Source organism: Thamnophis elegans, chromosome 10, assembly GCF_009769535.1.
Source record: "Thamnophis elegans isolate rThaEle1 chromosome 10, rThaEle1.pri, whole genome shotgun sequence".
NCBI lineage: Eukaryota > Metazoa > Chordata > Lepidosauria > Squamata > Colubridae > Thamnophis > Thamnophis elegans.
The window spans coordinates 43,517,573-43,532,325 of record NC_045550.1 but is presented as its reverse complement, the minus strand read 5'-3'; the positions used below and the strand labels follow the sequence as shown (position 1 = coordinate 43,532,325).

Sequence of the window (14,753 nt, the reverse complement as noted above, 5' to 3'; positions counted from 1 at the left end):
ATAATTTATATGAAGATAGGAACTTGCCTTCAGCCAGGAAAGGATATTTGTTTCTCTAGCCCAGTATGACAAGCATCTGAGGTCCTATTAACACCTGCTAACTGGCTCTATGTAGTGTCACAAGTAAATTAAATTTTGGTTGATTTTAAAGCTCTTGGACTATCCTAGATTTGGGCCCCAGTCCATATGTAATTACACGTAATGGAGCATTGATGTGACTAGAGGCCACAAGCAATGAATTTGGATTCCCACTTCTGTTGCAAGACAGTTGGGAATTTTATCCCTATCCAAGCTGTACAATTTGGACAGAAAATCAGCTGAATGATTCGTGCTGCATCTAGAGATGTGTTGTCATACAGATGTAAATCTAATATGCTCCATGTCTCCTGCTGAGACTGCAACAATAGTATGCATGCAAACCAGGATCCGAATATGCATCTCCATTTCTGTATTGGTATATGCACATCAATGCATTTTAATCCTTAATAATAGAAAACTTAGGTCGGACCTTTCATTTGAAGGAATGCCAACCTCTCTGTCTATTTAGATGAAAGGTATATAATACACTTTTATTTGTGGCATCTGTCCAAGCCATTTTTTTAAAGGTAATTTGCTGAGGCTTTTTTCTGCATGTTTGTTCTTCGGAAGTACAAAGATACCCTGCAAAGATGGGGATTTCTCAGTGGTTACATTCCTATTACACAAGAACTTAGCCTGGTGCCAACTTTTTTGGTGCCAAGAGAGAACATTTTATATACTGACACATTTCAACATATTTTTCTGAATTTTATGGAAGTACTGTTTTGAAGACTGTTGTTTTTGTAAAACTGATAGGATGAAAAGCTGTATAAAATGCCACCTACATTGTTTAAAGAACATTAATATTATGTATATGTTGGCAGGTAACATAGCATCTTCTTTACCTTGGAGAAAAATGAATTTCAGAGATCGGAAATCAAATCCTAATTTAGATGATTAGCATTTATAGCATCCTGCAATCTTAGCAGTGTTCTCTAACTTGCTACCCCTACAGATAGGTTGAGCTGGCAAATCCCAAAAGTCAATTTCGTTGACAGCAATTTGTAAATGAAGATTTGCCTAGAATGAATAGGATAGAATACATGAATCTCAGGTTTGAATTGTGGAATCCTGATGCTTTCTCAATTGTTTGCTTGCAAGTAAACAATCAAGCTCAGAGAGCACCAAGAACACCACAGATCTTTAAATTGTCTCATGGAGCAGATCAGCTATACATTTGCAATTGATTAATCTGTGAAACTTTAAACAGATGTAAGCTATTTCTGTGATATGAATACCAATGAGGGAGAAATATTTGTAGCTCAGGATTGAAATGAGGCGGGCGGGGGGAAGGCTTGGTGCTCTCTGAACTTGGTTGTCTTTTGCCAGAAGTTTCACTACCCAAACTAGGTAACATTATCAGTGCTAATAAGAAGCATTGCCATATATTATATAATATAATCACTAGGATTGATTATATTACTAGCACCTTACTAGCATTTATGATGTTACCTAGTTTGGTAATGAAACGTCGCAAGGAAACCACCAAGCTCAGAGAGCACCAAGGACCTTGCTGCGATATGATTCTGTGTTGTGTTGTGTTGTGTTTTATTCATCATTGATTAGGGTAAATGGTCAAAGAGACCCTTTGGGTTTTGCTTGCTGTTTTCAGGAGGTCACTGGGCTCCATTCCAGTGAGAACAATTTTGTTACATGTTCTTGTTGATTTATTAGCATCCTATTGCTTTTCCTCCTTATGAGCATGGCCAAGAAGGCATTTTTATTATAGTCAAATAATTATCACCACCCCATCCCAGATAACATCCCAACTGCACCTACTGTTATTTGTTACATGTGAATTAAAGGACAATCTAAATGTAGTAGATAAACAATAACCATCTGGTTATTCCTTTCGTTTGGTCTATTTATTTAGAATGTGGATTTTTGATAATCAATGAGCAACTCCGTGATTCAGGCTATAAAAGGAAATTGGTTTCTTAATCTGAACTTTCTATCCTTTCATATTATCTCACCAGGAACACCACTAATGGAAAATGATCGTTGTTGGCATCTGCTTGTATTGGACAAGGCAACCTTCAAAATTGTTTCTGCAAAGAAAAACATCTCATTTTGAATGTGAGGTGATTGCCAAAAGTTCAGATTATTTTAAAAACTAGCAAGAACTTTGTGATAGTACGTACTGGTTGGGAAGATGGAGAGTAGCTTTTACAAGCCTTTTTCTGGGGCTGGATGGTGTCAAGACCAGCATTATTGGGCACCTGCCAAAGCCTATGCTTCAGAACGGGCCTGTTGCCAATCTCAGGGCTTTTCAGCCTGCTGTAAGAGCTGCTGCTGCTTCTCCTTCTCGAGTTTCCTCTCCATGTGCTATCTCTCACCAAGCAAAAAAGCAGGCAGAGAAGATGGATGAGGAACTATAAAATGATATGATATAATCTGCCAAGACGGATTCTTCTGTGATTATTCACAAAGTTCCCTGATCTATGTCTTGAAATAGCCCACAGGTCAAAAATTGCATTAAAATGTGTAATTTGGGAAAACTATTTAGGGGGGGGGGGGAGACTTTTGGGGAAAGTCTGTTTCCCTCTTAATAGGCCAAATTTAAAAAAAATTCTAGGTGACTTATACATAAAAACAATAAACATTTTGTCCTGTGTGTATTGGGTGACCAAAGAAGGGCGCAAATATGACATCCAGACTCTGCAAACTGCACTGGTGCCAGTTTGCTTCCGGATCAAATTTAAGCTCATCACCTATAAAGCCCCTCGTGGCACGGGGACAGGCTACCTATGAAACTGGCTTCACCCCATCACATCAGCCTGTCTCACTTCTTCAGATAGGGAAAGTATGCTACAGACCCCATCAGTAAAAGAATTTTGACTGGTGGGATCTAGGAAAAGAGCCTTCTCTATCCCTGCCCTTACATTATGGAATATCTTTTCCCTAGAGGTGAGGCTGCCCCACCCCTCTCCTGGTCTTCTGTAAAGGAATCAAATTTGGGTCTGTTGCCTTACATGGAGGCACAAAGGACCATGCAATTATGGGGTTGTTAGTGCCATGAGAGCCCTCACCCACCTTTATTAATCAATGTTAAATCTTTGCATTTTTTTATTTCTTTAAATTTTATGTTATAAACTTATAATTTTAAAATGTTTAATTCACCGCCCAAAGCTCCTCCTTGAAGGAGATAGGTGGTCTAGACATAGAAAGGTGGTTTATTTATATGAAATATAAATAAAATAAATAAAGAACAAATGGGAAAAACATGGTTAAAAGCTTAATATTAAATAAATAATAAAAAGTCCAAGCAGAAACTTTTGGGAATGGCCGGGAGTCATTTTAAAGTCTGAGAGGAGGCACAGACAGTGAGAAAAGTGTCTTGAATTTTTAAAACAGGTCTTTGAGCCTGTTTCAGGGTTTTCACTGCCGTTTTCTGAGATTTTTTAAAATTTCTAACCTTGAAATAGCAATAAAATGTCCTACTGATATTCACAATGATTAGCTGATGTAGTTGGGCTTTTTAAGAAGCTCACAGAAGATTGCATATGGTCCTAAGGTTATTCATTTTTGTTGTAGACTGATGAAACCTCTCTTTTTCTACATACCAATTTGTCATGAGTAGGTGCTTCTTCTTTTGTATAGCCATAAGGAAAAAGCAGCTTCTGAGAATAGGCGTGGATGGTTATATATCCTTTGATAGAAGCAAGGTGTGCACGAATAAAGGTTGTGACTGCCTTTGTTTCTGGCTCAGATTCAGCTGAGGAACCACAGTATATCGGTTCACAAGGGTCATGAGATTCTTGTATTTGTCTGCTGCAAGGAAAAATGTTAAGAAAAGTTGCTCATATGAAAGCTATTTGTATTTCTTCCCAATTCTGATGCACAGGATGGGCATCATAATGTGTTCTTCATGTAAAAATTCCTAAGGCTTTGAATTTGTGATAACAAGATAATGAAAGCCTTGAATATTGGTCATTTATCAATCTACATAGTTTGAGAACCCTAGTCTTATAGGCATAGTTCTGATTCTTGGTTGAACAGATAACAGCTTTTTGAAAAAAGGATTGGCACTTTCCAAATATTCAATACTTTAATATTTCTCATAATGTAGGGCTAGCAGGACAAATTGGCATCGATTCTTGTCTAACGTAAGAGATTCTGCTATGCTTTAATCATTAAGATGACCAGATTTTCAGATTGGTAAAGAGGGACCCATTGACCGGGGGCGGGGGGGGGGCTTGATTAAAATGTTTATATTTTGTCAAAAGGTCACACAAGGGGATTACATGAGCCCAGGACACTGAAACCATCATAAATATGAATATGTTGCCAAACATCAAAATTTTGATCATGTCACCATGAGGATCCTGCAATGGTCGCTAAGTGTGAAAAATGGTCGCTAAGTGTGAAAAATGGTCGCTAAGTGTGAAAAATGGTCACTTTTCAATGCCATGTAACTTTGGTCACTAAATGAACTATTTGAAAGCTAAAGCAAGCTTGCATTATAATGCCTTATGCTAGCTTACATTTTCAAGAGAGAGAAGCTAAACTCCTTATTAGAATTGAAATAGAAATGAATAGAGTAGAGTAGAGTAGAGTAGAGTAGAGTAGAGTAGAGTAGAGTAGAATAGTTTATAAGGAATTTGTCTTTGGTGAATATGCTCTCAGTGTACATAAAGAAAAATAAAATAGAATGCATTCATCAAGCTACAACACTTAGTGATAGTCTCTCTCTCTCTCTCTCTCTCTCTCTCTCTCTCTCTCACACACACACACACACACACACACACAGACAAACACTCCTCCTCTGGATTCACTGGGACATGTATAAAATCCCACTCCTGTGCACACACTCCTTCAGCCTCTTTCTCTCTCTCTCCCCCCCCCTCCTCTGGATTCACTGGGACGTGTATAAAATCCCCCCTCCTGTGCACACACTCCTTCAGCCTCTTTCTCCCCTCTTTCTGGATTCACTCCGAAGTTTTTAAAATTACCTCTTCTGTAGAGACCAGGTTATCAGCCACGTGAGACATACGCTGTGTTTCTATGGCACAGTAATCCCCTCCCCAAACAACATGCAATGCCAATTTAGAAGCCCCGAGCAGCCGAGGCGAAGCAGCAGTCCGGGGGGGGGGTGCTGAGCTTGGACAGCCTTGGAGGCAGCCCACCAGCTCCGAGAGAGAGAGAAAGAGAGAGGGGGGGAGGGAGAGTCTGCTCAAAGCAACAGAAGAAGAAAAAATCCGTGAGGGAAGCCCGTGGTCTCCACATGGAGTAAAGTCTTCTCCTCCCTCAGCCATTGGCAACAACTCCCAAGGACGCGCGGGCGGGAATGCGCTCGGCTCGAAGAAGAATATACACTCCCAGTTGCTAGGAGAGCCTCAAAGCGGCTGGAGGCTTTTTCGTAACTTAAAAAAAATTAGGATTTTTTTTTAAAAAAACGGGACGCGGGACAAATTCTTCAAAAGAGGGACTGTCCCGCTGAAAGCGGGACGTCTGGTCACCTTATTAATCCTGTACATTAGAGAAAACTAATTGACTTCTATGTAGAAGTGATCTCAGAATCTATCACTTTCATTCCAAAATGACTAAAATGGCTCCACCCCTTTTGTGTGTACTTGTGACATCATGAGCCGTGATGGCGCATGGTTAGAATTCAGTACTGGAGGCTACATCTGCTGACTGCTAGATGTCAGCAGTTCAACAGTTCGATCTTACCGGCTCAAGGTTGACTCAGCCTTCCATCCTTCCGAGGTTGGTAAAATGAGGACCCAGATTGTTGGGGACAATATGCTCACTATATACTTAGAGAGGCTGTAGAGCACTGTGATGTGGTATGTACTATACGTCTAAGTCAGTGAGGGTTGCCAATTTTGTTATTACTGGTTCGGGGGCACTCCTGCATGTGTGTGATGCTTCTGCGCATGCGGGTGGGCGGAGCCTACAGCTGCCAATCCTACCAGTTCAGCCGATCTGGGCCAAACCAGGAGCAACCCACCTCTGGTCTAAGTGCTATCATGAACACATACAAAAGTGCCAGAGCTTCTGTTGCATCAGCATGGTGCTGCTTTCATCATTTGTGTTACCTTGACCACCTTGCAGAAGTTATGGCTTTTTTCAACTTATTCTGGGATTGATATTTGCTTGTGGGATTTAAGGAAATCACCATCATTCTCTTTCTTACATTTCTTACATTCTACTTACAGCCCCAAGCAGCATTGAAATTCCTATTCAGGTCAGTGCCGATGCAATCACTGTTAGAGTTATTGGAACGGTTCTTTCTCCACATGCGATCCTGTAAGGCAAAAGTGTTTGAAGTCCATTATTTCGTATTTTTATTTCTTAATTCTGAACGTATTATCAATCTATTTGCAAACTATGTACAACTAATGTAGTGGGTAGAAGGACTATGGTGCTATATACCACTTCCACACATGTTCTCTTTTGCTTTACCTATCAGTAGTAAAACATCCAAGTTACTGTTAATTTTTATCTCTGAATAAAAATAAATGCATCTACATTAACTTTTGGAATTGCTTACACATTACGTTTATTACATTTTAAATCTGAGTTGTTGTTTGTCAGTGGTCTGAGTAAGTATAATCCTACTGTCGTGCTGTGCTGACATCCAAGTAAGGATGACATTTAACTAATTCAAAGATATACTCATATGAGAGAAGACTAATGCTCCTATATGCTGCTTATTGTACACAGTAATTTCTGTTGGATTTCTTCCTGTTCTGTATGAAGAAGGGAGCTATAATCTGTAAAATATCAGATAACAATATATTCATTGCTTTAATTTGCATGTTGCATTTTTTAAATCCTTGGAAGTAATTAACTGATATGAAGACTAATGAAGCCCTAACTTATGACTTTTTGCTGTCTTTAGTTAACGAAAGGATTACATGAAGAAGAAGCTATGCTTTTAATAGTAATTATGGTAGGAAAATGAACACCAGAGAAGGACAGATAGACATATTTCTCTGTGATGAATTTCATTTTTTTGATGTTAGAACACATATAACCTTTACAAATATTCTACACATTGGTAGTAAGAAATCATTCTTTGAAACTTTCCTCTGTCCCATAATTCATTTTAGCAAAAGAAATATTTTTTTCTAGAAAGGAATAAACATGAACAGTACTTTTGTCCATGTCCAGACATAACCATCAACGTTGAACACTGGGAGAACATAGAAATTTATGTTGTCTAAGAGTAGTGTCATGTCCTTGTCTCTTCCATAAGTCGTGACAGCCTATAACAGAAAAAGACACATATTTTAAAATAAAACATTTTTTTAATAAACTGAGAATATTGGAAACATCACAATACTTATCTTTAAAAGTATATTCTGTCATCCCTCATCTACCTATAGTAGGTTACACTAATGAAATCTATAGTGCAAATAATAATTTACAATTATTTTACAATATTTACATTGGTTATATTTTTTCGGGCACCTACTGATGTCAGAATTAGTTATGGGAAAATTTCTTTTCAGAGGGAAAGCAAAGATCAGTCTTTCTTGAATGCTGTCTCCTGTTTCACCTTATATAGAAAACTTCCAGGAGGGCTTCAGAAGATTATTTGGGGCTTGGAGTGGCATGGAAGAATCTAAAACAAGCCTTCGGGAAGCAGATCAAGAGATTATGTTGCCCAACATTCTGTGTCAAACTGTGGTCAGCCAGATGCCTACAGAGAAAACACGCACGCACGCACGCACGCACGCACGCACACACACACACATTTGAGGGCTAAATCAGTAGATTTCTAATAGCTTGAACTTTTCAGTTCTTCTCAAATACTGTAGCTGTTTTCTAAAAAGTCGCTTTCTAAAAAAAAAGGAAACAAAGAAGGTCACATCCTCTCCAGCATTCAACACCCAGATAAATAGACACTAGATAAACAATCAAGCAAAAGACAATAGCCTCATCAAACAACAATGAAGAACAAAACCACTTCCCTACCAAAACTGCCAGGCAAGTTACAGAATCTAAACAAGGAGCAAAACCTACCTTTACTTACTGTATACTGATATTGTTATCTAGCTGGGTAATGAAATGTCTGCAAGCAAATAATCAAGGGAGACCCAAGACTTTATAATTCAACTCAGCTACATATAGTAGCTTCTAGTTGAATATGCTCACATGCAAACCGATGCTGTAGTGCCTGTCCCATCATAACCCAATTATTTACTCTAGGGTGAATATATTACTGAGTTAATGACAGTATTGATTAAGTATATTTTACTAACCTCCTTTACAAACCATTGGCAAAAGGCTGGTGAGATCCACTCTCGTGCATGAATACCACAATCCATAAATATAGCTTTCTTTGGGTTACTTTGTTTCCCAACCTGTTTCCAGAAAAAATTAAGTTTTTACAACTTTCTTATGTTTACTTTGCATAATAATTGATCAGCTTCTGGTGTTAGAATTAATTTGCATTTCCTTTGATTTGCTTACTTATAGCTTTTATTGAAATTCTCAGTGAAAATTGTTTATTTTAGGGAACCAGACATGTAAAATTGCATTCTGAGAAAGTTGTGTAATAAAATATCTGTACATTTTGCTACATTTTGAAACCAAAGAGATGAACAATTGATGGAGTGATTTTTTTAAATGCATGAACATAAAATTAACTAGAGTAGGTTTAATCATACTTTCCATTGTAGATCAGTTTATCCTTGTGTCAGCTAATGCAGTTCAATACTACAACTATCTGTTAATCTACTTTCTCATTATGCATTGGCTATAGATCTACACTTATTCATTAAATGCTTGAATTATATTGGCACTTTTACCTTAAGGACATACATAGGCCGCTCCTCATAAGTCTTTCCAATCTCAATCCTGGAGATCAGTTTGGCATGTTTTTTAGCCATTCGTCTAGTCCATGCAGCGATCTAAGAGGATCACATAATAATAGAATTAAGAGAATCTTAAACGATCAGAATATATTTTGTTATTTTAAATTGCCTAAGCAATTTTTAAAAAAAGTTTCTTTCATTTTCAGTGAAAGTTTCTTTCATACCTTTTCCCATTCATTATATCTTGTGTAGAAATGTTTCTTACGGAGATGTTTCCCTCCATCCAACTGTTTCTCAATTTCATCTTGTAGGTTGTGGAATACAATTCTGTAATAGGAAACAATTTGATTAAATATGTAGTCTTGCTTTCCCTGAAACCGTTTTGTTTAGGATTTCTTTGGCCCGTGTCTACCCTACAGGCTCACATACCCTCCATTAAAAAGTATTCCTTCTTTCTCTCTTTTTCGATTTGTTAAAACTTGCATTATAAACAAGTGGACTGCTCCCCCACCCGTGTTTTGCTTACCTTAATCTGTAAATTTATAGGACTAAAGATAGCCAAGGGAATTTTTAAAAAGCAGATTTGGAATACACAATTAAATGATCAAAGCCATACTCCCTTTTTAAAAAGGGATAAGGCTTTGATGGTTGCCATCCTAATGTATCTGAGGACAGGATTGATCCAGTGACTAGCAAGGCTTCATTGTATCTTACTCTAAGTCAGTGTTTCTCAACCTTGGTAACTTGAAGATGTCCAGACTTCTACTCCCAGAATTCCCCAGCCAGCAAATGCTGGCTGGGGAATTCTGGGAGTTGAAGTCTGGACATCTTCAAGTTGCCAAGGTTGAGAAACACTGCTCTAAGTGAAGCAACCCACAAGCCACTCTCTTCCCTATGATGTCACATAGCTCCCGGACAGTTGCTTTAAAACAGTACTTCTAAGCACTAGCTCACTTTTTGCTTGTATTCACATATTTCCAGATTAATAGTTTATTTTTCCTCAAATTAAGCCCGTTCTGTAATAAGCAGCTCATTTGGAAATCCATTTTTGCATGCCTGTGCAATTTATAGATTTCAAGACTGACATCAATGAAGCACTGATGAGATTTCAGGATGAAGACAGACCAATCTGTTGTCTTGGAATTTGATCAAAATGGCTCAGTTAAGGGAGGAGCCAATGAGGAATCAGATTTCTTGGACTCACAAGACATGGACCAAACATAGATCAGCTTTCAGGGTTTATGTAAGAGCCCATTCAGCTCAGCTGAGTTGCCTTTGTGGTGCTAAGAAGTACACTGCAAACCAGCTCAGTCTGTCTCTGAAGATACCATCTACAGTTGCTAGCAAAACATCAGAACAAAAGAAAATTAACCAGAGGCATTCAGCCCCAAAGTTCATCACTGCTTTAATGTGTAAGTTCTTAAAATAAATAAATGATGGATGGTTCATAAAAAGTTTTATGTGTCACCAGAATATGTGAATTCTGGTGAACCGATTATTTTATATGTACAAATGGAAAGAAATGACTTGGTTTAAAATAACATGGTGAGCTTTCTGAAGTAGGTTTTTAAACTGAGAATGGTGGGGAAGTTGTCAACCATAGGCAATCCAGTGGTGCAATTCAGCCAATTCTATCCGGTTCGGGTGAACTGGTAGTGGTGGCAGCGGGACGCTCTGTCCACCTGCCTGGACATCATCATGTCCTGTTTTTGACTCTCTCCATATACGCGGAAAGTCCCGCACATGTGTGGAGGTGGTGCATACGCTCACATTTGCAAACCAGTAGCAAAGGTAACTTGATTTCACCCCTGGAGCAATCATATTAATAAGTGCATCAGAAATGCAACATCATGTTACCCTATGCAGCCTTTAATATTTTACCTCTATTTAAGACAGGAAGTTGTGTAGCTTGATAAAGGCAGAAATGAATAACTGATCCTGTGATATCCAGAAATCACACATACATAGTCATGATGACATAAATTAGCAATTTCTATTATAAATGTATTGTTCAGTTTAGCGAAATAACTGAAGAATTAAAACCTGCTTAAGTATCATTTACTGTTTGCGAACTTCCTATTTTTCTGTTTTGTATTGGAGTGCCCTCATTAAATAGAAATGATATTTAGATGAAATCAGTGGAGAAACTCCCACTGTTTCTAATGTCTCTGGATTTTAAAATCTGTAGTTATTGCAATACTATATCACGAGAGACAGTCAGGAAGTTGAATTGATATATTATTGAAGGAGCAGTAGTAATAGAAGATGGATATGGTTGTTCAAAAAAGAAAGCATGTTAAACTTTATGTTTATACAGGGAAAAGATTGAGAATCAAGCAGAAAGATTGAATAGAGAAATATAATTTTGCATTGACTACCTTTTATTCAAGAACAAGCAGCACTGATCCATAAGTATGTACATAATATTGTAGATGTAGATGTAGCACAATATACTATTTTAAAAACGGGATTAAACTAAGACTAGTCCTGTTTACCTCATATCTTTTCCCCCCGCATAAATTTCAAAGTTTGAGAGGAAAGTTAAGGGCAAAATGGATGTTTTAAGTTTGAAAGAAAGACAATGCATTTGTTCTTACCTTTAAAGCCCCTGAAACCTATTCTAAAATGGCCTTTGGCCCCATCTGCTGTGGCACTTGGTATGTTGCATACTCTACATTAAAGAGTACTGGTAATTCTGTTAGATTGATTTAAATTGTCTTTAATTAATTGACATATTTACTCTTCATTTCTATCTCCTTCCTTTTGTCTGCCTCCTAAAGAAATTTATTTAATTCTATTTGGATTTCATTGATTAAATTTCTGATTATTTATTTATAGTATACATTCTATGAAACCACATACCTGTTTTGGATTTGATTTTGCTCCAGGATCTTTTGAACAAAGTTTGTCTGATCTGAACTCACTCTGAAATCCACATTTTTCCCAATAAGAACATGTTGAACTGAATGAGGATGCCAAAAGTCAAGCTAGATGGGGGGGAAAAAAGTATGGCAAGTTTATTTTTAAGAATGTGAACAGAAAAGAGGAATCATATAGATATGTGTGTGTGTGTGTGTGTCTGTGTGTGTGTGTGTGTGTTGCAATTGGGCTGATTCCCTGGCTTAGCCTATTTCTCTGGCTTAGCGATAAAGGAGGAGAGCCTGTGGTTTAGTGGCTAATATAACTGCCTAATATGTAATACAGCCCAGGTTCGATTCCCAGTAAAGGTATGGCTAGCTGATGAGAGCTAAATAGCTTGAAATAGATCTATACTAGTCTCCCTTTATTTATTTATCAGCACAATTGCAACACAAATGTAACAGAGGCAACATTAAAAAAAAGTGGCTTTCTGCCTGAATGGCTCCCAGAGTGAGCCGATAGACAGAAAAGGGAAGCAGTATGCTCCCTACCATATCTGGGCATACCAGGGGTTGTGACACTGTATGTATGTATGTATGTATGTATGCATGTATGTATGTATTGTTTTTCAACAACTGGCCCAATCCAGATTAGTTGAGTCTAACTTCAGCATTAACGATATAGAATTTTTCATTTTCCTCAATCAGGAGATACCAGGAGGTAGAACTTCAAAACTTTACTGCTATAATCCATAGCATTAGCTGCTCAATGTAAACATTTCACTATACCTAATAGAGTCATCCTGTTTTATTTTCTGTGTAAACAAATTCATTATCTCTATGACTTCCTGTGTATGTGTAGCAGAGTAAAAGTAAACCGTAGTCTCAGTTAATGACTACTTGTTCAACGACTGTTGATGGCTAGGATTGCTGGTCCTCAGAGTAACAAATTAACATTGTAACTAAGCACTACTCATCAAAAAAAGATAGCTTTTGGAGAAAATAATGCCAATTGATATGAGGGCATTGAATGACCAGTATGAAGCTACAAAATGATTGCATTAAGGGAATGCCTTCATGTACTGTTTTCTATTTTATAGATTTTAGCATATCTTCTAAAATAATAAAATGCCATAAGGTAAAAGGTAAAAGTTCCCCTCACACATATGTGCTAGTCATTCCCGATTCTAGGGGGTGGTGCTCATCTCCATTTCAAAGATGAAGCACTGTCCAAAGACGTCTCCATGGTCATGTGGCTGGCAAGACTAAATGCCAAAGGCGCACTGAATGCTGTTACCTTCCCACCAAAGGTGGTTCTTACTTTTCTACTTGCATTTTTAGGTGCTTTCGAACTGCTAGGTTGGCAGAAGAAAATGTCATATAAGCACCGATATTTGAATATTTACCCCTCACAACATATCATTATTAATCTTTCAATATTTGATGTAAATATTTTGCAGTATATTTATTGTTGACATGTGATGTTACTTCGTATCTGACAATCTTATCAGAAGTAAGATCAAAACAATAAAAAAATGCCAAAAAGTTTCATACAATTTATATTCGGAGGCATAGGAATTACATTTAAAAAATCATGTAAATATTTGGATAGTAGTTTAAACTAAATTATATCTGCACATACAATATGTATAGAGATTGTATAAGCTAAACTACCAGAAATGGCTCCTCTTCATTTGCAGCTTTCACTATGCATTGAAAACACAACTGAAGCATTTTTTATTTGCAAAAACTATGTAGAAACACATGGAAAATAGTTATGGTGCATATGGTTAAAAGGACTCCTCACCTGTATTGTAGAGGCCAGGTCCTTCAAGACATTTAGTTGATTTTCATTCTCAAGTTTCACTCGAAATACTTTGTCACTTCAATACAAGTAAAGCACAATGAAAAAAACATTACCATCAAACTAAGTCACATTTTGTTCTATTTCCTTCCTCTCACCATCTGATGTATGGTTGTAAATCATTTCATCAGGCTTACAGAGCTTTGCCAGATTGCATATAAAGTTGCCTATATTCCAACATACAGTCATGAACCTAGTAAAACCAGTAACTTTGCTTTCAGGAAAAAACCACAATGAGAAATATCTACCTGTCAAAGGAATGTACGAGGACACGCCCCAGAGGTGTAAAAAGGAGCCCTAGAAATGTAAGAATGAACCTCATGATTCCACTTTGTCTGTAAAACTAGATCCTTATTTCTTATATATGCCTTTATATGCACACACAAGCAGTCAGCTGACTTCCTCTAAAGTTTTCATTGGATACTATATAATGGCTTTTGAATTTGCCAGTTAATACACTTTTAGTCTTCCACTCATTATTACAAAACCTGAGCAGTAAAATGTAAGAAGAAAAACTAAAACTCAATCAGATGAAAAGTGCCATTAAGTGTCATGTTGTATGGTGAGAGATAAACAGCTCTGCAGGATACTTCAGCACATATCAGCCTAGATAGGTGTAAGACAGAGATGAACAACATTTACACCATTCGAAAGAGACTATCAAAAAGCTAAAAAGAGAAGGGGAAAAAAAGCAAAATACCTCCTCACCTGCAATCAACACTCAGATAAGCAAGGATTAACATCAAGATTAGTAACAGACCAATAATCAAGCAGTAAACAATACTCCAATCAAGGAACTACCAACCCAGACAGTCAAACAGTAAACAAGTCTTATCAAAAACTACCAAAAAGAAAACAACACTTCTCTTAATACTGAAACCACAAAAGACTCCACAGATAGGTGTGACCCAGAATGATTTTTTTGCAATGTTTTTATGTTTTTTACCTTCGTAAACTGCCTAGAGCAGGGGTAGTCAAACTTTTTATACCTACCACCCACTTTTGTACCTGTGCTAGTACTAAAATTTTCAAACTGCCCACTGGTTCACAGTAAATGGTGATTTATAAAGTAGGGAACTAACTTTACTTTATAAAATTTATAAAGCAGAGTTACAGCAAATCCCTAATGCCCCCCATGAAAGCTGGAATGCCCACTAGTGGGCGGTAGGGACCAGGTTGACTACC

The 14,753-nt window shown here is 37.4% G+C and overlaps 1 protein-coding gene across 1 annotated transcript in view; it reads right to left on the bottom strand.

Annotated features, from left to right (window-relative positions):
• The window catches only part of LOC116514211 (mast cell carboxypeptidase A-like), a 41,772-nt gene extending 27,880 nt beyond the window's left edge, over positions 1 to 13,892 (bottom strand). Inside the window, exons 1-9 of the mRNA XM_032225684.1 lie at positions 13,817 to 13,892; positions 13,512 to 13,590; positions 11,709 to 11,833; positions 9,071 to 9,173; positions 8,841 to 8,942; positions 8,292 to 8,393; positions 7,182 to 7,292; positions 6,238 to 6,328; positions 3,731 to 3,849 (exon numbers count right to left, since the gene is read on the bottom strand). Of these exons, the coding sequence (XP_032081575.1) occupies positions 3,731 to 3,849; positions 6,238 to 6,328; positions 7,182 to 7,292; positions 8,292 to 8,393; positions 8,841 to 8,942; positions 9,071 to 9,173; positions 11,709 to 11,833; positions 13,512 to 13,590; positions 13,817 to 13,890 (906 nt within the window). The 5' untranslated portion in view covers positions 13,891 to 13,892. The remainder of the gene's footprint in view (positions 1 to 3,730; positions 3,850 to 6,237; positions 6,329 to 7,181; positions 7,293 to 8,291; positions 8,394 to 8,840; positions 8,943 to 9,070; positions 9,174 to 11,708; positions 11,834 to 13,511; positions 13,591 to 13,816) is intronic.
• Between the last annotated feature and the right edge of the window lie 861 nt (positions 13,893 to 14,753).